This window comes from Pezoporus flaviventris, unplaced genomic scaffold (assembly GCF_033815535.1).
Source record: "Pezoporus flaviventris isolate CSIRO_AGI_PZ_B2104156 unplaced genomic scaffold, CSIRO_AGI_Pfla_v1 ptg000036l, whole genome shotgun sequence".
Lineage (NCBI taxonomy): Eukaryota > Metazoa > Chordata > Aves > Psittaciformes > Psittacidae > Pezoporus > Pezoporus flaviventris.
The window spans coordinates 38406802-38430324 of NW_026892584.1; the positions used below are offsets into that span (position 1 = coordinate 38406802).

Sequence of the window (23523 nt, forward strand, 5' to 3'; positions counted from 1 at the left end):
CAAGAGCTGTAATAGCAAATCAAGAGGCTATAGGATAAATCTCATTATCACAGAAAATGTTTGGTTACTGCAATCCATTCTTTGCATATTAAGCATTCTTGCGATGCTAATTACCAATAGCTGAAAACCATTACAAACACTGAGACAACAAACAGACAGTGTTAACCACAGGAATAAAAGATTAAGTGGTGTAAAGAAGAGATGCCTTTACTCAACTGTTTTTACACAAATAAGGGGCGTATAACTGCATACACTTTTTTTGCATGGCATGCAGAGTCTTCAGGGGCAGTGGCTAGATCATGTGCTTTCCAATGCGGTTACCAAGGTCATCCATGAAAAAGCGTGTGTAAATGACCTATAATAAAAGGGCAGGGAATTCTAAAGAGAGATCATCAGGTATTCTGGTTGGCTGCACATACGCAAAGTTTTTAGAGACCTTAGTAGCAGTTACATAAGCAATATCAAGAGCAAAACAAACTTGTGTTAAATGCTGTAGCACATATGGTCTCCTGACAGGATGTTCCAAGCCATGCAGTGATTTTACAGTCCATATGCACTGTACAGCAGTTCTTTGGGCTCAAAGCAGGAGTCAAAAAAAGCATATCAGCATGAACTCCACATTCTTTGTCTTTTACGGGCAGTCTGCATGTTAATATTGAAATACAAAACAACTGTGGCTAGCTGTGTTTAACAGCAAAAAGAAAAAAGCCACCTACATGGACTTGAACTTAATAGCTGGCAACATCACATATGATACAATACATGATACGCAAAAACCCCAGCATTTGGAGTATTTTCCCAGGGTATGCCATGAAGCACTTTAAGGTAAGTATCATAGGTAATTTTATTTCATTTGGGCAGGGAGTACTTGAACTGGAGGAAGCACAGAGGGAGCACCACTCTGAATCGGAGGAGTATTTTTCTAAAGGAGAATATGTTGCCCAGGCTATCTGGGGACACACAGTGTAAGGACTACACCAGACCTCTTCTTTCCAGCCTCAAAGATTAATCTAACCAAAATATTATCCCAGGACGAGATTGCCAAAGGATGCCGAAGGATGTAGAAGCACTAGCTGTACTGAAGCCAAGTTTCTTGGTTTTAAATATGTCCATCACCCCTATAAACTCCAAGTGCTATTATCTGCCATATTTTGGTCACCAAGAGATTAAAGGGCACAGCCGAGTCCAGCAGCCAGCACCCATGGAGTTGGTCCGAGGAACTTGTTTCCAGAGGGCCACACAGGAGGGCCATAGACCGCGGCACGACACGCTGCGCGGACTGCACAGACAATTACCTGCCAGGCTGTGGTCTAGCTGCAACGAAGTAAAAGCGCCTTTCCAAAGCCATCACCGCAACCTAAGCGTGCGGTGAACGTCTCCAAAAGCCCAGCGCTGCCGGGCGGGTGCCCAGAGCTCTTGTGTCCGCGGCGCTGACCTCACCGGCAGCACCGGCGAGACCTCGGGGCGGGCGCGTCGGGGCTGCCGCTCTCCGCGCCCCTTCCGCCGCGGGGGGAGCGAGGCGGCGGGGCCGATCGAACGTGCGCGCAGCCCGGCAGGGCAGCAGACACCCCGCCACGCCGCTCGGCAGCCGGCTCGCCCGGGGCACAGCGCTGCGCGGGGCCATGCAGGGCGTGCTCGGCGCGGCGCTGGCGCTGCTACTGGCGGCGGCTCTGGGGCCGGCGCGGCCGCACCCGCAGTGCCTGGACTTCAAGCCGCCGTTCCGGCCGCCTCGGGGCCTCGCCTTCTGCCGCCGCTACGCCGAGTTCGGCTGCTGCGACCTGCGGCGCGACCGCGTCCTGCTCCAGCGGTTCTACCGCCTGAGCGCCCGCCTCGACGAGCCCACGTACGCCGCCTGCGCGGGGCACCTGCAGGACCTGCTCTGCCAGGTGAGGCGGGGCTGCTGCTGCGGGGGTTTGCATAGCACAGGGAGTGTGAGCCGTGCCGTTAGTTCCCAGGCCCAGGCAGGGGTATATGGACCACCCCACAGGCGCATCAGCCGTGGCATGATGGCCTGGGCACAGGCACGGGTCTATTGGCACACATCAGGGATCAGTGCAGCAGCCTAAGCGTGTGCTTCCAGGCCCTGTCAGGAGTGACTGTACATCATCAGGTGTCCCAGTGGACTTCTTGTCCTTTGGCAGGAATGGGGATCTTGCTCTGCTTTAGTTTTTGAGTAGCAGCGCTCTGAGATGAGTATATGGGCAATTGCAATTTTCAGACATCCCTCACTCTCCCATGGCTGGATCACAGGACCTGGTGAAGACACCCAGAAGGGGACCCACCTGCACAAAACACGTTCCTTGTTGCACCCACCTCATGGGATCAGGTGGTTTGGGTTTTGTATTAGGTTACAGCATCTTGAGCTGGTTTTAAGCGTGTGCCAGTTGCTGACAGTCCTAATGATGGGTGCAGAGTCATGCCAGAGCAATGCCTAGAAACCTCCGTGGTGACCATCCTGTATAGGGAAATTACCACTCAGGGCTGATGTTCTGTGGCCAGGTGTGATAACAGGATGATCACAGTCTGCACAGAGCAAAGTGTCTGACCTGATCATCAGTGGTGGCCTCGTGTGTATGAAAATGCCCCTGAGACAGAGCAATGGCAGCTCTGTGCTGTGCAAGTGTAAATCTGAAATTCATTCAGACACTGGAGTTTTGTCCACTATGCTCAGATGGGATCAAAGTGGCTTTTCAGAAATCCTGCTCTTAGCATTTTACAGGGTACCTCTTGTGTTGCTGAAAGAGTGAAGAGAAAAACAACCCCTTTCCATACCTACTTCCAGAGATTTGACTTCTATTTCACCTCACATTGCTATGGAACCAATAACCTTTGAATATGTTCCCAAAACAAAAGATGTCCAAAAGTCCATTTGCAGATAGGAAACCAGTTACCAGTGCATGCTAAGCACTCCTCCTGCCTCTGGAAGCAATGAGTAAGTCTCATGTACATCAGAAACCCGGCCATTGAAAATTTGTTTAGAATCAGTGAAATATTTCAGCGTGAGAAAGTGATTCACTGGGATGTTCTGAGAAGCTCAGTGCATGACCAGCCCAGACAAAGCTGCAAACCCCCACCTCTGGCCAAGCAAGCATGAAATGGAAGTTCAGGTATTGCAAGCACTCCAGAATACTCTGCTTCCATTCATTAGAATCATTGAATCATAGAATCATAGAATAGTTAGGGTTGGAAAGGTCCTTAAGATCATCTAGTTCCAACCCCCCTGCCATGGGCAGGGACACCTTCCACTAAACCATATCACCCAAGGTTCTGTCCAACCTGGCCTTGAACACTGCCAGGGATGGAGCATTCACAACCTCCCTGGGCAACCCATTCCAGTGCCTCACCACCTAACAGGAAAGAATTTCCTCCTTATATCCAATCTAAACTTCCCCTGTTTAAGATTTAACCCGTTACCCCTTGTCCTGTCACTACAGTCCCTAATGAAGAGTCCCTCCCCAGCATCCCTATAGGCCCCCTTCAGATACTGGAAGGCTGCTATGAGGTCTCCATGCAGCCTTCTCTTCTCCAGGCTGAACAGCCCCAACTTTCTCAGCCTGCCTTCATACGGGAGGTGCTCCAGCCCCCTGATCATGCTTGTGGCCCTCCTCTGGACTTGTTCCAACAGTTCCATGTCCTTTTTATGTTGAGGACACCAGAACTGCACACAATACTCCAGGTGAGGTCTCACAAGAGCAGAGTAGAGGGGCAGGATCACCTCCTTCGACCTGCTGGTCACGCTCCTTTTGATGCAGCCCAGGATACGGTTGGCTTTCTGACTGCGAGCGCACACTGAAGTCAGCTCATGTTCATTTTCTCATCAACCAACACCCCCAAGTCCTTCTCCACAGGGCTGCTCTGAATCTCTTCTCTGCCCAACCTGTAGCTGTGCCTGGGATTGCTCTGACCCAGGTGTAGGACCTTGCACTTGGCATGGTTAAACCTCATGAGGTTGGCATCTGCCCACCTCACAAGTGTGTCAAGGTCCCTCTGGATGGCATTCCTTCCCTCCAGCGTATCAACCAAATCACACAGCTTGGTGTCATCGGCAAACTTGCTGAGGGCGCACTCAATCCCACTGTCCATGTCAGCGACAAAGATGTTGAACAAGACCGGTCCCAACACCGATCCCTGAGGGACGTCACTCGTTACTGGTCTCCAGCCGGACATTGAGCCATTGACCACAACTCGTTGTGTGCGGCCATCCAGCCAGTTCTTTATCCACCGAGTGGTCCATCCATCAAATTGATGTCTCTCCAATTTAGAGACAAGGAAGTTGTGTGGGACAGTGTTGAACACTTTGCACAAGTCCAGGTAGATGACACCAACTGCTCTACCGCTGTCTATCAGTTCTGTAGCCCCATCTTAGAAGGCCACCAAATTGGTCAGGCAGGATTTCCCCTTAGTGAAGCCATGCTGGCTGTCACCAAGCACCTTGTTGATTTTCATGAGCCTTAGCATGCCTTCCAGGAGAATCTGCTCCAAGATTTTGCCAGGCACAGAGCAGGGACTGACTGGTCTGTAATTCCCCGAGTCATCCATTCTCCTTCTTGAAAATGGGGGTTATATTTCCATTTTCCAGTCATCGGGAACTTCACCTGACTGCCATGATTTCTCAAATATGATGGACAGTGGCTTAGCAACTTCATTCGTTATATATACAATTTATATCCTAGACCTGAATCAATAAGTGGGTTTCTCTGACTTATTCAGCACACTTCTGTCTCTCATACATCACATAATTTGTGATTTCTCTGAAATGTGATCAAATTATTTTGATAAGTGTCTTGGCTTGTACTTGTGGTGAGAATTCCTACCTTCTCTGAAATTGTGATTTACTACATGGTGCTGTTTCTGTTCCTTGTGTAAGGGCAAGTGGAAGACCAGAAACATCCTTCACTCAGTGCTGCCTATGATCCCCCAACCCCAAAATCCCCTCCACCCAGAATCAAGCTGGGAGGATGCCTTTGGCCATGGGGGAGAAGAAGGCTGCAAATGGGACATACCCCCTGCCTGCCCCATGGCTTTGACACTCAGGGCAGCAGGTCTCACAGGATGTGTCTGGATGTGGATTATTGCACAGTGGGATACAGGACACCAAACTGTGGGAGAGCAGATGCCTTGTTCTGCTTCTCGGGGAAAAGCTTGCCTAAAGGCTTGAGTTTCCAGGTGGAAGTGGACAGGGAATGTCAGGGATTATGTAAAAGTCAGGCGCTGAGGAGTCCCATTGCCTTCTTTGGGCTGATAGCAGCAGTAGATAAGCCATTGTTTGATGTGGGTGTTTGTCCAGATTCAGACTGCAGTTCCTCAGAGCAGTAGTTGCTGCTGAATTCCTGGAGCAATTAGGATGGATTTGGCTAACTTGTCTCCATGTCACTTATTTTCTGATGAGTTACTTTCATAGTGTGAGCTTGTTCCATCTCTACTGAAGTTACTAAACATCTGCTCATCAGTTCCTTGATTATCATAGATTAAAATGAATGAATAGACAATGCCATTTAGAAATGAGAATGCAGATCTATTAGTGATGCTGGGATGTGTCTGAGTGTAGAGTTGCATGGTGTTTTGAGTTAGTGAACTGACAAGATGATGTGAAGGGTGAAAGACCACAACATTTGCTTCAGAAACAGAGAAATTCAGGATCAGGCACCAGGCTCCACCTCTTGTGGAGTAAAAGTTGGAAGATACTCCACATATGACTGGAAAATATCCCAGGCACAAGCTTGTGTACTGTGTGATGGATCTCTGAACATCACTGTTCAGCATAATGCTCCTGTAAACCGATGTATACTACCAGGGATGTGGTAAGGGGTGAGGAGGAAGTTATCCACAATTGCTGTTCAAACACACCTGAGGCTGGGCCCACAGCAGTAAAGGGACAGGGAAACCGTACCACTGTGTTTTTTTTAATGCCAGTGCTGAAGCCAGGACATTGCTTTATAATGCATAAGATCACTGTGTGCTTTGTTAGAGGCTTTCAGAGAACCAAGAACACCCCAGTAACCAAGCAAGGGCCTTCCTCTCTCTGAATGTGAAACCTCCCTAGGCAGCAACAGACTGAGCTCCCATCCAGCCCTGCCTTTCTAAAAGCCCTTTCTGTCTTGTTTCAATTTGTCTTCTGTGGCCAATTTTTCAGTCATAACAACTGCATGGGCAAATGCTTCGGCTCTTTCTGTCCCTGGCACACCTCGTGTCACTGAGCTGAGTGCCGTTACCCAATCTGCCCGTGTAATTTCAGTGTTTTGTGTCACGCTCAATCTCCTTTTTAGTACATTAATTGCTGCTCATTTGAACGCATAATAACCTTCATTTTGCAATGAATGACTTGGCATTCCAGGAGGAAAGCTTATTGTACACTAATGATCTGTTATATGGCCTCTCAGTTTATTATGGTATGTAATGGAAAATAAAATAAAAATTAAATATTGTGTGTACTTATCAGATAATTTAAATACTTCAATATCTCAGATGTTGTATCTTTTCAGCTATTGAATGGTATAAGAATCTGCATCAAGAAATAGCTCCCTATAGGTTTAGAAACAGCTCCCTATTTTTTATTATTCTTTTTTTTAACTGAGCTGGTTTTGCTTAGGTGAAATGCCAGCTAGGAATTAAAAAATTCAGAATTTATTCAAAAGGGATAGCTTCTCTTCTGACCTTTCTTGCCTCAGTTATTTACTTATCCCTAGGAAAATGACTGAGCCTTCACAGAATCATATTGTATTGTTTGAAGAGCACCTTTGAGATGATTGTTGAGAAGATGCATTGCAACTGGAAAATATTGTGTGCTTATTACAAGGAAAAGCCCTTCCAAAGCAGAACTGAGTTCTTTTGGCCAGTGTGTAACTTGCAGACAGTTTTACTGGATTTCAGCTTTTTACATAAGGAAAATATGCCTGTAGGAGTTCTCATAGTGGAGAATACAATGAATTGTGTCAACTTGATTCAGTCCTTGGGTACATTTCCAAGGCTGCACCATCCGTAAATGAGGGTTGAGCTGCAGTCGCTGCCGGTGGACTTTGCCTGGACTACAGCTGTTTGGTGTTTGCTGTCTGAAATCCTGTAGCCTGAGCACTCCCTGCAGAACTTGGTGGCCAGTGTCATGATTACAAGATACATTTCACTACTTATAGTCAGGTATATAGCTGTCTGTAGGCAAAGATCCACTAGCAAAGGCAGGAGGACCCCAGCAAGGGTGGGGTCTAGCTGCCTTTATATTACAGTGTATGCAGTGATAGCATCCCAGGCTAGGTGCACTGTGCAGTACAAAGGATGGGCATCCTTCTCCTCTCTATATCCTCATCCTGCTCCTTCCAACCTGCAAATCGTACCTGTGTTTGAGGTGCATGTCTGGATTATCAGATGATGAGGTATGAATGTTGCAGATTTTGGCCCTGCAGACCTTTCCTTTTTCCTCCTCATCCTGGAGATGCAGGACCTGAATCTTCTTAGCTAACTGTTAGGTTTTGCTTCTGTGCTGTGATCAATCTGCACATTATTCCACAGAAGAAGTCAGAGTATCCAAGAGAAAAGTCTGTTTTTCCCCAGTACAGTCCACTGGGGTGATGTAGCAAGATATGCGGCATTGCTGGTTTTCTTGAGTTAGTGCTATGTTTGGAGTAATGAGTAACAGCATGAGGAAGCCAGCTTTCACCAGGAATATTGAAGATCATTTCCGTGAATGCTGAGATAAACCCCCTTTCTATGATGTCTTCCTGTGTTAATTTATCTTCAGTATAAACCACAATGTATGTTGTAATTAAGGTGAAATTTTTCCAATTGGTGTTGCTGCTCAGCTGTTTCAGATCTGGCCCAAGAAATTGTTTGAGGCTTTTTCTCTGTCCCTCTAGGAATGCTCTCCATATGCAGCTCACTTGTACGATGCCGAGGATCCCTCCACCCCAGTGCGAACGATACCAGGACTTTGCCAAGACTATTGCCTGCAAGTGTGGCAAAAATGCCGCTCCATTTTTCACTATCTCTCTGCAGACCAAGAGTTAATTGCATTGGAGAATAACGTGGCAAAATTCTGCCACTACCTGTCCTTGGAGGACACAGACTACTGCTTCCCACACCTGCTGGCGAACCAGAACCTTAACCAAAACCTGGGGTTAGTGACTGCTGATGCAGAGGGTTGTCTCCAGCTTTGCCTCACGGAGGTTGCCAATGGGCTGCGCAATCCTGTTGCGATGGTGCACGCCAACGATGGCACCCACAGGTTCTTCATTGCGGAGCAGGTTGGCCTGGTGTGGACCTACCTCCCCAGTCGATCCAGGCTTGAAAAGCCATTTCTGAATATTAGTGAAGCCGTACTTACCTCACCTTGGGAAGGAGACGAGAGAGGTTTTCTAGGTATTGTCTTCCATCCTAAATTCAAATTTAATGGTAAAGTGTATGTCTACTATTCAGTTCAAGTTCATTATGAAGAGAGAATCCGAATCAGTGAGTTCAGAATTTCTCCTGCTGACATGAATACTTTGGACCATGGTTCTGAAAGGTATTGTACACATGTTTCTCTGGCAAATGTATGTAAGATATCAGAAGGCAACTTGTGCATTTTTAAAGGCTAATACTGAATGAGGCTTATTTAGCTGAATATTGTTCTTGCATTCTAGTGTGTTAGCATATTAGTTCAAGTCTGTTTCTAGCATATTGAGACAGAGAATACACATGTCCTTCATGGATGAGCTGCAAGTGCTCAGGGATAAAACATTTACATCTCTCAGTTCTTCTGTGTCAGCAGATTTAACTGAGCATTGTTTAAACATTGATTAGGGTTAGTATTTTAGAATTTGATTTTTGGTTGGTGCTTTTTTTGGTATTGTGATGATTACCCTTTAAAGTGGACTTCTGCAGTGCATGAGTGAAATTCATCCCAAAGGTTATTAAATTCAGTATGAACAAACTCAATGATATGGACTGAAGATAGATTTGGGCCCATATTTCTTTATCTGAATGGCAGCTCAACCCTGTGATATTACTAATTCAATATAAAATCAAATAAAATGCAAGCCACTATGTTGTTACTGAGTGCATTTTGATTGGAAATTTCATTTGTTTCTGATCTTGCAATTGATCTACATTAATATGCACAAATAATAAGAGATTTGTTTGTGTAGTAAGTCTATAGATTTATACGCGCATAATAGAACCACTGTTTTAAGAGACCCTTGAATATTATGTCAATATTTTTGCTTTGCTAGAGGGGTTGTATTAGGGGCTTTCCAAATACTCAGCAGTGGATGATTCTAGCTCAGAAATGCATGTAGCCTAATGATGAAAAGAGGATGCTGATTTATAAAGAAATTACAGTATAAGCAGTACTGTAGGTAACAGGTAAGGGGAACTGAAACATGGTCCTCAGGAAAGCAAGTCCAGAGCTTAAACCTGCAGTCAGGGCCCATGAGCTCTCTTATTAAAAAATCCTCAGGCTCTCCATTTGTAACATTTCCTGTACTTGTTTAGCCAATGGTTAGTACGGCAAAAGCTTAAGAAAACAAAATTGTGGTCCGGTTGTGCTTGTGTAGGCACAGGTCCCACTGACTTCACCCTGAGATGCTGCCCAAGAGGGAGCTCAGGCCGACATGTGGTGTGCATTGCCATAGCAGCAAGGCATGTGTCTGTGTGTCCACAGATTTCTGCTTGATGTGTTTTGTTTTATTCTGTCTTCTTTGGAAGGTTGAGAAGGATTCATCTTTGTGTCCGTATAGGATCCTCCCTGCTCCTGCAGCTGGAGTCTGTGTGCTTGTGCACAGTTGCCTTAACTCAGAGGTGGTGACATTTAGCAGCAGGAGACAGTAATTACATAGTTGTATTCCTTCCCACAATTTGCAATCTGATAATGATTGTAGCTATCAGTACTTTCAGAAGGGAAAAAACCTAACTAAAAATGAGGTGGATAAGTGATTATTCTAATTAGGTTTTGCAGCTATTAAGAGGCACTGCCAGCATGAAATCCGGACTGCTTTAGAAGCTGGAGTAAAATAAACTTTAATTATTATACCTAGGAACCACCACTGCATGTATTTGTGGCTTTACCTTTCTATAAAGTAATACTTTATGTATTTTACCCTTTTGTTACTGTGAAAGGAGTGCCAGGTGTATGAAATAAACATAAGAGTCAGTTTGGATTCAAAATTAAGGTAAAGGTTGTTGGTACTGCTTTGAATAACCTTTGTCAAAATGTTAATTTGTTGGTGGGGCTCCTTTTAACCACTCTTTAAATTCATGAAGTCCTGTGTAATTATCATTTAAGGATTCTTCTTCTTTAAGAATTTAACTATTCCTCAAGGTTTGAAAAGTTTTAGGTTTGTCTTGAAAGCACCTATCAGGATGGTGCCAAATGCTGCACAGATGCACAGGCAGACAGGAGTCCTTTCTCTTGCAGTTTATAATTGGATTTAATCTGAGGTGGCTTTTCTTAAAAAAAAAAAAAGTTTAATAAGGGGAAGGAAGAATCAGAGGAAAAGTATGATTAATTAAAAATATCTTCTGTCATGTGACTTCCCAGATTTTCCTTATTGCTCATCTTTGTATTTCTGTACTCCGGAAAGTATGTACGAATTATTTAAAGTTAGAAGATCAGCTATGCCTAAACAAAATGCGGTAATGTGGATATGGAGGAGTTTCCATCAAAACAAATCTGTTCCTGGTGTGTCAACATTGGAGTTGCTCTGCCTTTTGTTTAGGGCTTGTGCAATAGGTAATGCCTCCTCCCTGTTTTCATTTAGGATAATCCTGGAAATAGAAGAACCCGCTTCCAACCATAATGGAGGAGAGCTGCTTTTTGGAGATGATGGGTATCTCTATATATTTACTGGAGATGGAGGCATGGCTGGAGATCCTTTTGGGACCTTTGGAAACGCCCAGAACAAGTGAGAGTGGACCCATCCCTATGGCAGCTCCACATGGTGCAGTGGGTCGTGGGAAGTCAGTGCTGCTTGAAGGCTTACAGTTGTTGAGATGGTTGTTTTTCCAGAGATGTTGAAAGACTTGTCTTTTCCAAAAGAAGAACAATGAAACCCTAGACATCCCAAAAAACCCACCTCTGATGTTTAACCAGGGTCTAATTTTATTTCTTTATTTTTTCATTTCCTTTCTTCTCCCAATATAGATCAACTCTGCTGGGCAAAGTGCTGCGGATTGATGTAAACAACAATGACCGCGGGCCTCTATACCGAATCCCTCCCGACAACCCTTTTCTTAATGATCCCAAGGCTCGCCCTGAAATCTATGCGTATGGAGTGAGAAACATGTGGCGCTGCTCTTTTGATCGGGGCGAGCCTCACACCAAGGAGGGGAAAGGACGGCTCTTCTGCGGGGACGTGGGGCAGAATAAATACGAGGAAATTGACATAGTGGAGAAAGGGAAAAATTACGGCTGGAGGGCGAGGGAAGGGTTCAGCTGTTACGATAAAAAACTTTGCACCAACTCTTCAATGGGTAAATAGATGTGCTCTCCAAATTAACTGCGCCTCCCACTGTGCAGTTTTCTGCACTGTCGTTGTTAATTCCTGCCCTCAGAGCCTGGCTGCCTGATTGAAAACATACTTTTTTTTTTAGATGTAAACCTCTATTGTCTCAGGCTAGAAGGAAACTGACTTGGGAATAAATATTGAAAGTCCAAATGTTACCATTTTTGAGTTAGGAGGAAAAGGAAGCATGCTAGCTGCTGTTCTTCTAGGTGATCTGTGTTAGTCAAATTCCGTGGTGATTCTGTGATTTAGGGGAGCAATTTAATGTTTTCCACATACAATAAGCTTCCCTGCAGAAGTGAGAAGAATTTGGAGCAATTGTATTTTTCTCCATGACTCAAAAGTAGTGTCCTTATTTTTTTAAAAAGAAAGAAACATATTGTGTAAGCTGGTCGAACAGTATACGCACTGCCTGCTTTGCAGGCAGGAGTGTGCAGTGTATTTTTGTTTCTTTTAGCTATGCCAAAAAGGAAAACTTTATTGCTTTCTTTTAACTTTTGAAACCTGGGTGCAGGGTATTTGCTGGTTGGCTAAATTCCAGTGCATGTGTGAAGTCAGACTGTATTGTGTTGCAAGGTCTGATGTGACCACATCTTGTGCTGGAGCATCTCCCTTGATATTCAGGGTGCAGTAGGCTGGCACTGATTTGCACTAGCCAAGATTATGATATTTTTTCTCTTCTATGTGCTACGTGGTGTTGTTTGACTTCCTTTTATTAACTTAGTTTGACTTCCTTCCTTTTATTAACTTAGCTACAAGTACAGTGGCAGTGATTGTTCTTTATAGAAATTTGGAGCACAGGAAGCAGATTTTTTGCACCGCCTTTGCTGAAGCAGTTGTCGGAGAGCCCATTTAGTGCTCTCCTGTGTGACAGTGCCTGCGTGAGCATTCATGGCAGGCACTTTACTGGCATCTCCAGGGATTCAGAACAATTTCTGATGCCTTTAGAGACGCTTTTGTTAGAACAGTGAAATGTCACAGCCCCTTTAAAATGGTAAGTGCAGCTGAAATGTAGAAAACACCTGCTTTAGATGAAGTGCCCCTGCTGCAGGTTCCTCTCTGGCAGAGCTGCTGGGTTTGCTACTTGAAGCATATCTGCTACACCGGCAAGATGAGGAGGGGTGAGTACCATGAGGAGATACCAGGAGTTCCAAAAGAAAGGGGAAGAAGCATCTAATGGAGACTGTCAAAATCAGGGCATCTCCCTCTGTTTTGCCTCTGCCTTGTGTTTTAACTTATGTTTTACAATGAATATACCAGTACTACATTTTGCCTGCACCATACCATAAATATTTGATGGTCCTTTCAGGTTAAGCTCCTCTGTGTCAGAGAAACAGAAGCTATTTGTGCTGACATCTGACGTATCTTTTCATCAGTGCCTGCAGTCTGGAGTTACCTCTCTCTATTTTGCCCTTTCACCCCTAAAACAAAGCTGCATTGGCCAAACGTCTCTGCATGGGTGCAGTGACCCTAAGAAAAACCTCCAAATTCGTAGCAAAACCAGCAGCCTGTAGAAATGGGCCAGAAGCTGCACTAACAGAGCTGGGTTGTAGGGAGAGAAGAAGGGCTCAGGAGGACAATGAGGTGTCTGGGTGATAGACGGCACTTGGGCTTACCAGAGCTTCAGCTTGTATTGCAAATGAAACACTGACCAATCTCACTTAGCTAGCTTGGCTATGGTTAGCAGAGGCAGCTGGGCAGGCCTATCAAACATGGTTCTGAAAAGGTGAAAATCAAACTAAATATGACTCCATTTGTATTGTGCTGGTCTCACACCTGTCTAGGTAAGAGCTGTTCTGCAAGTCACAGATCTTTTCTCTCCTACAGATGATGTACTTCCAATTTATGCATACCCACACAAAATGGGGAAATCAGTTACAGGAGGCTATGTCTATCGGGGTTGTGAGTCTCCAAACCTGAATGGCTTGTACATATTTGGTGATTTTATGAGTGGGTAAGTAAATACTTCAGATACTCACTGAGCTGTGCCCTCAGCCAAGCTCCTCCAGTGATATTACACCTGTAAGTGCACATGCAGTCTAACAACTGAGGCCATGCTGCTATTTGCTGTTTGGAAGCACCATGCAAAGCCTGACTGCTCATTCCAGAGGGTTCACGTGGCATGTTTTACATAACCCTTATTCCATGGTGCTGTGCATTCCAGCAGCCCTCGATGTCGCTGATCTACATTGTGCCAGTACAAATAAAAAGGCAATGATATAATGTTCATTTAAAGTCCTGGAAGTGGTGTAAAAAAGCATTCAAATACATCCTAAACCCCCCCTCCCCGCCCCCCCCCCCCCCCCCCCCCCCCCCCCCCGCTCCGATGCTTTGATGCAATGTTTCCAGACACTGAAGAAATGGAAAGAAAAAAACTACATTGTTTGGCAGTGAGTCTGGTGAAGAGTCTGGTGAAGACCTATGGTGAGACAGGCATGAGACTGCCTTGTTTCCCCTCAGCTCCTCTGCCTTTGCCACATCTGCATCTCCCAGGTCTCTTGCCTGCAGTGCCTGTGCTGCCTGCCCTGTGTGATGCATTGGTCCTGGGCGCAAGAGCGGTCACAGAGCTGCAGTGAGGCCAGGCACTCTGTGTATCTGGCAGCATCTGCCTCCTCCCCAGTAGTTTGATATCCCTTAAACCTTCCCCGATTGTGTTTTCATGTGCTTGTGTTGCCCTAGAGAGACAGGGTCTTGTGTGGGCATATACTTGTTTTAATATTAGCTATCCTTTGCTTTTGAGGACCTGCAGTTCCTGTTGCAGCTGATGTGGGTAGGAACCAATAAAGATCCTTCCAGCTGTCCTCATTAATGTTCATAAATGATACTCTTGGTTGTGTTGTGGAAGTGTTCTTTTGCCTTGCAGACGCCTGATGTCTTTGAAGGAGGATCGTGCTACTGGAGAGTGGCGGTACAGTGAAATCTGCATGGGGACGGGACAGACTTGCATGTTCCCTGGGCTTATCAATAACTATTACCAGTACATAATCTCTTTTGCTGAAGATGAAGCAGGTAATCCTCTAACTTTGTTACTCTGAATGGTGTGCTTGTTGCTTCTCTTCCGAGGAAAACACCAGAGAAGGGGTCAGAGTGGGCTCCTGGGGGGGGTAGATTATGGTGGGGAGGCAGAGCACGACCCCTTCAGTCTTTAAAAGGCATCTCCCAAATACCAAACCAAAGTTGCAACCCTAATTTTGAGGCCAGTGTGCCAGGCAGTGCCTGCAGGGGGAACTGGAGAGGCACATCCCTCGGCACTGGGGCTGGGTGTGCTGTTACCCGCATGCCTACCCTCTGGGAGGGCTGGGAACAAAGGAGCAAATACAATAAAGCACAGCTTAGAAAAGAAACCTCAAGGTTCCATGCCTTTGGGAATGCAGGCCCTGAGAAGATGATACCCAAGAGAAAGAAAGTCTATGCCTCTTGGCTAGTCAAGGAGGCTGTTAGTGGTTTTAATAGATGCAGGGAAGCAGAGGTAATGAACAGTAATTACGAACCCACTCCCGAGCCTGCAATATTTGTACCTCTTGAGGAGAAGCAGAATGAAAACCCTATGCTATGTCTCAAGTGTAGGCATCTGCAAAAGTCTGCTTAAGTCCATATTTTATTAGTGCCAGCTGGGATTTTGCCTTGCATAGGGCTGAAGGATGCAGTCTCAGTGGAGCTTTGCAAAGCTATATTTTTTAAGACTGGAGATATTTTCTTTCTAGAAGGGAGATGCTGTGATTTGAAAAGGAGAAAATAAAGAGTCCTGGATGGAGGGAAAGCTGGTGGCCTCTCCCTTTGGTCATACAAGGGTTGGTTAATTGCCCAGCCCTGCAGTGGGGCAGGCAGTGTGCAGCCCCCGGCTGGGGATGGCTGCAGGATGAACCCTGCAGTGTCTAGTCCTATTGCTAGCTAGCCTCGTGTGTGACTTGGCAATGCAGGAGTTGATGTTCTGCCCTGCTGTGGGGAGGTCTTGGCTCGTAGTCACAAGCACCTGTGTCCAGAATGCCCCATTTTTTAAACATCTGTTTTTCCTGCAGATAACATTAGGTGTGGATGACGCACAAACAAAACATCCATTGCATGCCATATAAATGCAAATTTTATCATGTAAATGCAAATCATCCAGATTAAGTATTAGCTCAAAAGTTTGGCTTTGGAATTCTTGTCTTTTGGGGGGGTAAATATATTTCCTTTAATGGTTAATGTTCACGGAAGTTAGAGCTGCTTCACAGTGCTGTGGTGAGAAGGCTGTCTTACCCTAAAATCAGAATAACTTAGCTTAAATCAGCTTTATGCCAATTCAGAGGGCTGCTAAGTGCAGTATCAAGCTGTTAATTGCAGCCCTTGCTCATGCCCTCATCCTGCACCAGTGGGCAGAGCCTATGCAAAGTGGGGCTAAAACCCTGCTACCCTTCTTCTGTCCTGTGCTTTTGTGATTTGCACAAGCACAGTAATGCTGAGTGGAAATTGGGGCAGGAGTCTGTTCTCAGACATAGTTATTTGCCTTGTGTTTGCTTTATTATAATGGAAAAAAGTCTGTTGGTAACAGCTTAGGGAAGTTGCTTTATCTGCAGTGAAGAGTCTTCTCTTGCACCTTTATGGTGTGATGGGAATCTTGGGTTTTACACAGCTTGTCTTTTACAAGTTTGTTTTAACAAGCTTTTCTTCACAGAAGTGTTTGGTTTTGGGGTTGTTGCTCTGATGAATGTTAATGTGGCTGGTGCACTGGATGTGTTTATGTGGCTGGGGACACCTATATTTTTGGCTCGGTGCACAGCCATCATAAAGCCAGCAGCCCCATCCCCTGGCAGCTGAACGTGTCGGGGACATCCCAGGCACTGTGCTAATATGTGTGGGGCACACGTGTGACAGCCCACGTACTTCATGGCCTGAGCATCCATATTTCTGCCTGGTAATTTCCAGGAAAGAGGAGTGGGATGTAAACCACCCATCACTGCACCGTAAGACGCAGTGACAAGTGTTTCCCACCACTGTTTGCATCAAGGCTGCCTGTGGCCTGTGGTTAATGGAGCTCACCAGAAAAAGGAAGAAACCACCCAGGGGTTGCTGGGATGCTGGGAACATATGGAGGAGCTCAGCCCAGGGCAGCACAGGAGAGCAGGGAAGAGGAGAGAGGCTTAGCAGCCAGCACCAACTGCCACCAACTACCCACACCTTCTTTTGCCCACTCTGACCCCTCTGCTCTTTCCCCTCTTCCCATTGGGGTACCCATAGGACACCCAAAGAAATCTGCCTTACTAAGCAGTTCTCTGTTGCTTCTTTTTCTTCTTCTTTTTTTTTCCCTTTAAAAAAAATATTGGAAGTGTATTTTTTCTTTCCAGTTCTTTTCATTGCACTGCTCAAGAGCTTGAGCTGGCAGAAGGAAATTGCCAGAGGGACTGCTTATCCTGGTGTCACCTGCACAATGGGAGCAGAAGGATAGAAATGCAGATAAGAGAAAATAAGTTAAATAAATGGTGGCGGATATTGTTTGGATGAAGGCCAAGCCCTACCCATGTGGCTTGACAGAGCTGTGATGAACCAAATGCCTTTCGTGTGAGATATACCTCACTTTGTGAGTGTGCTAGAGAAAGCAAAAGCAAAACCTTGTTCTCCTGTAATTCACCCCAAAGAAGCACTTCATTCAAAAGAGCAGAAGACAATGTGATCATTCTTAATTTCCTTTCATTTCATTTTGAGAAAGGGAATTCAGGGTTTGGCTGTTTTGCATTAGAGAAGTTAAAGGGCGCAGATCAGACTGAGATGACCCGCAGTGGAAACTTGTCCAAATAATACTTCATGACAATATGTAAAAGCTCCCACTCACTAAGTGTATTTTATGCCACTGGATTGCAGATGAACTCTCACTACAAACCCAAACACAAATCTGACTAATTTCCTTTGGTAGACAGATCCCCACATTGGTCCCATGTTTCATGATGCTCTCTGACCTGTGATGCAGAGTTGATGCCTTTTTGCTGTACAGGACAGAAGCTCTATGGAGAGTTTTCATGGCTGTGTCTGTTTGCTTTTTATCTTTTTCCCCAGGGGAGCTTTACTTCATGTCCACCGGCGTACCAAGTGCCACGGCTCCCCACGGAGTGGTGTACAAAGTGGTGGACACCTCTAGGTATGAGATGCTCTTGTTGCAAAGCCTGAGTGTGGTGCAGTGTGTCCAAATGTGGATGTGATGAATGATGTTGACTGAATTACTATCTCTCCTCTTATGCTGGGTCCTTCTGTGAAGCTTGATCAAGGAATGGCTGGAGCAACCCATTGTGGGTCTGCTTTGCTCCTGCGGTTGTGGGAGTCTGCACTTGTTATAGGGCCTCTTGGTGTTATATGGGTTGGGAAATTTGTTCCTGAAAGCTAAGGGAAGATTTTATGGGTGTTTTGTCCTTCTCAGGCAAAGTTTCTCTAGATTTGTGCCCCAGAGGAGGCAGTTTTTCCTCAAGGTGTTTTTTCTCAGTTCCTCTCCATCCTTTGTAGCCAGCTGCATCTCCTGTAAGAGTCCCATGCACAGGAAGCTGACCTGCAGCATGACCTGCAGTGCTTTCTTGCACAAACCAGAACTTAATTAAAAAAGTACATTATTTTTTGTATTTCAAAGAGGAAAATGTCTTGGACAAGGAAAGAAGACCATTGTTAAACCTTCTGGATCCTGTGTGTGTGTATCTGAGACTGGGCAAGGCAGGGAATAACTGTGTTTCATGGGAAGATTTATAACTGTTTTTAAGCGTTACTATTGTAGGCTAAACACCAAACTACTTTCAGCCAGACATGGAGAGTAAGACTTTTGTAGCTTTTACGCTGTTTTTGTTTTCAATGGATTACATTTACAGCTTTAGCTATCTGAGCACTTTGAATAAAACCACTTGTCTGGTTTTATGTCGGAACCAGACTCCAAAGTTAAGCAACCCTCAGAGCTGCTGCATGTTTTCCTCTGACACTCTTCTATCAGGAGCATTTTCCATTATCTAACACAGTGGCAGAGTTCCTGTAAATTGTGTATTAAGAGGCCGTTATTACACAAGGTTTGCAAAATTAAAGCAGAAGTCAAAACCAAGTCCTAAGTTTAAAAAGAAGTTTCTTTCATGTGCAGAGTACAGAAAGAAATCATAAAAGTAGGGAACATCCATGTGTCAGTAGTAGAGAGAGAAGCTCTTGGCTTCCACAGAAATACAAAGGCAAACAATCCTAATTACAAAGGAGTTACACCCTCCAAATGCAAACACCATGCATTTTTGAACCAGTTTGAAGACCTCTGAATACTGAAGAAGTCTGCAGATTAACAAGACAGGAAAAGTGATGATAAACTGGATGTAAGTTCTCAGAAGTGAGCTACACCTCCATGGCAAACCATACTAAGAGGGAATTTCTGTAGGAGACGGAGCTCTTTTGTGAAACTAATGCATTTTTGGTACTACTTTAGTAGTAGATAGCCTTTTGTCTGGGCTTTATATATGAATAATAGCATGCTATTTTGCTTCTCTGAAGACAGACAGTCAGAAAACTTGCATACACGTGACCTTTATGTCAGATGTTCAACATATACTGTAATTTTCTTTTTGTTTTGTAATTTTTTTTCAGTTGTAATTTTTATTTTCAGTTTGATTAATCTTTCTGTGATGCTTGAACGTGCCAATGTTTTATTTCCTTAATGGATTCAGCAATGGCAAGTGAAAACACAGCTAGAGGACTCCACTCCCTTGTGAATATTTGGACTTTGATCAATGCAGAGATGTGATTGTTTAATTATGTTTTCTACTGTAAGAGATTATATGGATCATTTAAACTGACATATTTTTTTTCCCACTGAGCATTACATTCTTAGAAAAACAATGGGAAATAAAGACTCTGAGTGCCAGGAGGAAGGAACTAATTGTGCACTCTACGTGTCCCTTTTCTTGCAGGAGAGCACCACCAGGAAAATGCCGAATTGAGCCATCGCCAGTGAAAGTAAAAAGCAAGCGCATCCAGTTTGTGCCAAAGGAGAGTGAGTGTCACTGTCGCTGTTTATTATTGGTGCATGTTAGCTGGCTGTAAATACGAACTCCAGGCTCGTACTATCTCTGTGTGTGTGGAGACCACCCAGAACTTCACTCTTCAGAGTATCCTCAAAATTAATTCTTACCAGCTGCTTTTGGATCAGAAGAGTTGGTTCAAATAAGGCATAACATATTTCCCCTCTCCTGGCTATGTGAAATCTTCTCTGTAGTTTCTGCCCCTTTTCCCTTTTCCATGGTACATGATACTTGTTTCATTACCCACCAACTTGGTTTCTCTGTAATTGTTTCCATAGTGAGATACTCTCTGTGCTCAATGGCACTTTTCAATGATAAGTGATCTTTTGCTGTGCCTTCAGGTAGTGAGGAGCACTTCAGGAGCTGAAGGATACGATGGCTAAAGGGTTGGGAAATAGCTCATTGAGCAAGATGAGAGCTGAATCATTGTTAGATGTAAGTGAGAGAATATGGGATGAGAAAACCTGCCTGAAAAACTTGAAGAGATCAGCCATTCAGGTGAACTTTTGGCGTATCCAAACCCTCCAGGGCTTTTTGCTTCATACTAAATTAAGTATTTTACTGCTAAAGCTGGAGCACTCAATGATGTTGCTGAATCTGCAGCAAGATAAGTACTATTTGTGTTAAGTGCAAAAACTTAAATACAGTATTAGGATCTCAAAATTAGATTAGGCAGCATCATCTTTCTTTTCCCCTGTGCATTTTGTTTACGCACATAAGTACCTAGGAAGCACTCTAACAACTTTGTCATGAAATTACTATTACTGTAGGAACTCAAATGGCAGAATACATGATTTAATTTTTAATAACATTCATCATCTTACGCTGCATTTGAGTCACTGACAGTTCCTACAGCTTTGACTTCAGGTAGGAATTATGGCACTCAGCACCTTGCAAGATCAAGTCTTTAAGGTGGAACAAGATCTAAGGCTAATTATTGACTATTGACATGTCTGAGCACTCACCACATCTTCAGAAACATTCTCCTTTGCAAGCTGTGCATCCAGTTTCCAAACATTAGTTTTCTGGTTTGTGTTCCACAGTTTTTGTCTCTGCTTATGCAAGTCCTAAATTCAGATTTTTAAACTGTACATATAACTAAATCTTTTGGATTTGTTTACAAGGTAGTTTTCATCATAAAGTAAAACTTAGAAACAGTGGGAGAGATTCTGCTAAGCGTCTCAAGAACTAAATTCATTTTTAAGTGAAAACCAAGCATGAAAAATTTGATTCAGAAGCATGCAAGCGAGGATGTGTAACTGTAAATATTTTGCTGTTTTGGGTAGTGTTTAGTATGAATGCAATAGAACCACCAAAGCATGTGGTTTGCATTAGCAAGATAAGTGCATCTGCTGGAAGTATATTTAATAAATAGCTTAATGAAGAGTAATATATAATAACAACTTGATTCAGTGAAGTGAAAAGCATTCCCAGATGACTATTAGCTTTCATGCAGTCCTATATACCATTATATGGATTCCAGGATTTTAAACTACTTTGCCAGATCAGTCTGCAGCAACTGAGGTGTACACAGGTAGGGTTTTCATATCTATTTGTTGCCTTCAGAACCTCACTTTCCAAAGAAGGGAAATCTTTTCATGCCACAAATACAATTTATCTCCATAGAGTGCCATTTGGAAAAACTGGACCACTGCAAGGGTTTGTCTTTTGGGGACAACAGATATTAAGCACAAATAAGAAAGTCATATTTTTCCCTTGTCTCAGTACTACAAAGCACATGATGAATGAGAACGGGTAAATCTAGGATATAATTCAAAAAGTCATGATGTCTCTGACACTTCTCAGCTCAGTTGATTGTTATTCTGAACAATTCTGAATTGCTTCTTTCTGACAAGGAAAAACTTATTTTTATGCTAAAAATAGAGCACATGTGAATAAGCAAGTCCAGTAACGCCTGGAAACTCTGACAGCAAAGAATTTTCAGCTCTTCAGAGTTCAAGACTCTTTTATTTTGTTTTTTTTATAAGGAAGAAAAAAACACAACTCCAAATCCTGTTTTATGTGTTGTCCTGGCAACTCCGTTCCCTTTGCACATTCCACTTGCCAGAGAGAATTTATTTTGAATGTTCCTGATTTCAGCTCCTCTCAGTAAAACATCTGACCCAGTGGGGAGGCCAGCGGTCTTGTCTGGTAATGATCCAATCATTAGTAATGAAGAGAAGGGCAGAAACAGTGCTTGTCTTCAACATGCTTTCAGCAGTGGAGAAGGGTATGGTGGGAAGCTCTGCTTCTGACTGTGAAACTCCAGTGCCCACCCTTTAATGGCCAGGGTGAGGTTTTGCCAATAAACTGCTTGGAGTTTCCTTCTTGAAAGAGGCTTGCTTGTTGGCATTAAGCCTTGCAGTCCTGTCTGCTAACTAAAAGCAGCTGACATTTTTTGCTGGGAATACTGGTTCACCGGGAGCACTGTCACTTCTCAACAGGATCAAGTAAGCAAATTCCAAGAAACAAGTAAGTCAAAAATCAGTGCTGGTTTTATGTAGTTGTCCTTACATGTTGTCCATAGAGGGACAGACTGATGGTTTTCTGTTTTTTTTCCCCAACAGAGCTGATTATGAAGACACCAACACCACGTCCCCGGCTGAAGGCCATGACCGAGGCCCCACGGGGTGGCAGGCCGAACCCCGGAACCCCCCGCATGCCATCTGAGGACTGGGTGGCACAAGTCCCACCACCACCAGGGAACCGAAGCAGGACATTCACCACACCGGCACTGAGTGGCAGGGCCTCCAAGCCCAGGAAGGGAGCAGAGAGGAGAGGACAGCGCAGGAAGAAGCCCCCCGGCACGGCCCCACCACTGCAGAATGGTGCCGTACGGTTGATGCAGCAGCAGAACCGCGGCCAGAGCTGGGGCCGGGTGGAGGTTTATGTTGATGGAGAATGGGGCACAGTGTGTGACGATGGCTGGAGCTCACTCGGCGCCGCTGTGGTGTGCCGCCAGCTGGGCTTCCCCTACGTCATGCGGGCCAGCAAGAAGGCAGAGTTCGGGGAAGGGACCTCCCTTCGCATTCTCCTGGATGATGTCCAGTGCTCCGGGCAGGAGAAGACGCTACTGGAGTGTGCCCATGCCGACATCGGCACGCACAACTGCTCCCATGAGGAGGATGCTGGTGTGGTGTGCAGCCGGGAGGAGGTGGCAGACTGGTGACAGAGGAGCTGGAGGACTGGAGCGTGTCACTTTCTTGCCCAACACCCTATACCAGCATCAGTGTTGAGGAGGGTGTGCCCTGCCTTCAGGATGCTGCATGTGTTTGAAGTAATCTTGTGGTTTTCTTCATGTTCATCCCCATGCATCTGTCTTGGAGGGAAAGAAAAAGTAAAATGAAGCAGTGACTTGAGTACGATGAGGGCAGGCACTGCGTTTCTACCCCAAACATCAGCCAATATTGATCAGAAAAGAGATGCATCCTGTTGCCCTTTCTCTTTCTGAAATACAGCATTTCCCAGCTGTGCTTCCCAATGTTTTGCCAAAAACAGATTCCCAAATGACCCTGTATCACTCCTGCAGAAGTGTTTGTGTTGCTTGGCTTGCTTTGCCACCCGCAACTCCTGAGTGGTGGTTTTTAACTATGCATAAATCTGTGCCTTCCTTTGCAGAATACAAAAGTTGATTTTATTAATTTTTTTAACTTTCCATGCACTAGTTTAAAGGAAAGTGATTCCTCTGATGTGCTTTTTATTGGTATAGGCCTACTGGTCATCAAAGGTGACTGTGTCCAAGCAAAATCAGATGAATTAGAAAAAGTCATTGCATACTGCCTGGAAAATATCTCTGCAGTTTACACTAGCCTAAGTGAAAAGAAAATCTGGCCTTTGTTACATGAACAGGATTGTTATCCAGTTTAACCCTGAAGATAGTTGTACATGTTTCTTCGCTTCCCCAAACATTGTGAAGCCAACATGTTTTTGCACTCAGTTTTCACAGGTGCGAATAACTAGACAAGAGGTAATGCACTGGGGCAATAATCTGGTAACATTTACCTCTTTTTAAAGGATATAAAAAAACGCAACACGAGTAATTTTGT

The 23523-nt window shown here is 44.6% G+C and overlaps 1 protein-coding gene across 1 annotated transcript; it reads left to right on the forward strand.

Annotated features, from left to right (window-relative positions):
• The first annotated feature begins 1562 nt into the window (after positions 1 to 1562).
• HHIPL1 (HHIP like 1) lies at positions 1563 to 22660 on the forward strand. Its single transcript, XM_061463964.1, has 9 exons — positions 1563 to 1886; positions 7848 to 8494; positions 10728 to 10871; positions 11111 to 11439; positions 13299 to 13425; positions 14335 to 14480; positions 17502 to 17583; positions 19367 to 19449; positions 22045 to 22660. Exons 1-9 carry the CDS (start codon positions 1623 to 1625, stop codon positions 22644 to 22646), a joined length of 2424 nt encoding a protein of 807 aa, XP_061319948.1. The 5' UTR covers positions 1563 to 1622; the 3' UTR covers positions 22647 to 22660.
• Positions 22661 to 23523: the final 863 nt, after the last annotated feature.

Coding starts and splice junctions, on each gene's coding strand:
- HHIPL1 (XM_061463964.1), top strand. CDS start 1,623: ATGCAGGGCGTGCTCGGCGCGGCGCTGGCGCTGCTACTGGCGGCGGCT. Junction 13,426..14,334: donor TTTGGTGATTTTATGAGTGG/GTAAGTAAATAC, acceptor TTTGCCTTGCAG/ACGCCTGATGTCTTTGAAGG. Junction 14,481..17,501: donor TTTTGCTGAAGATGAAGCAG/GTAATCCTCTAA, acceptor CTTTTTCCCCAG/GGGAGCTTTACTTCATGTCC.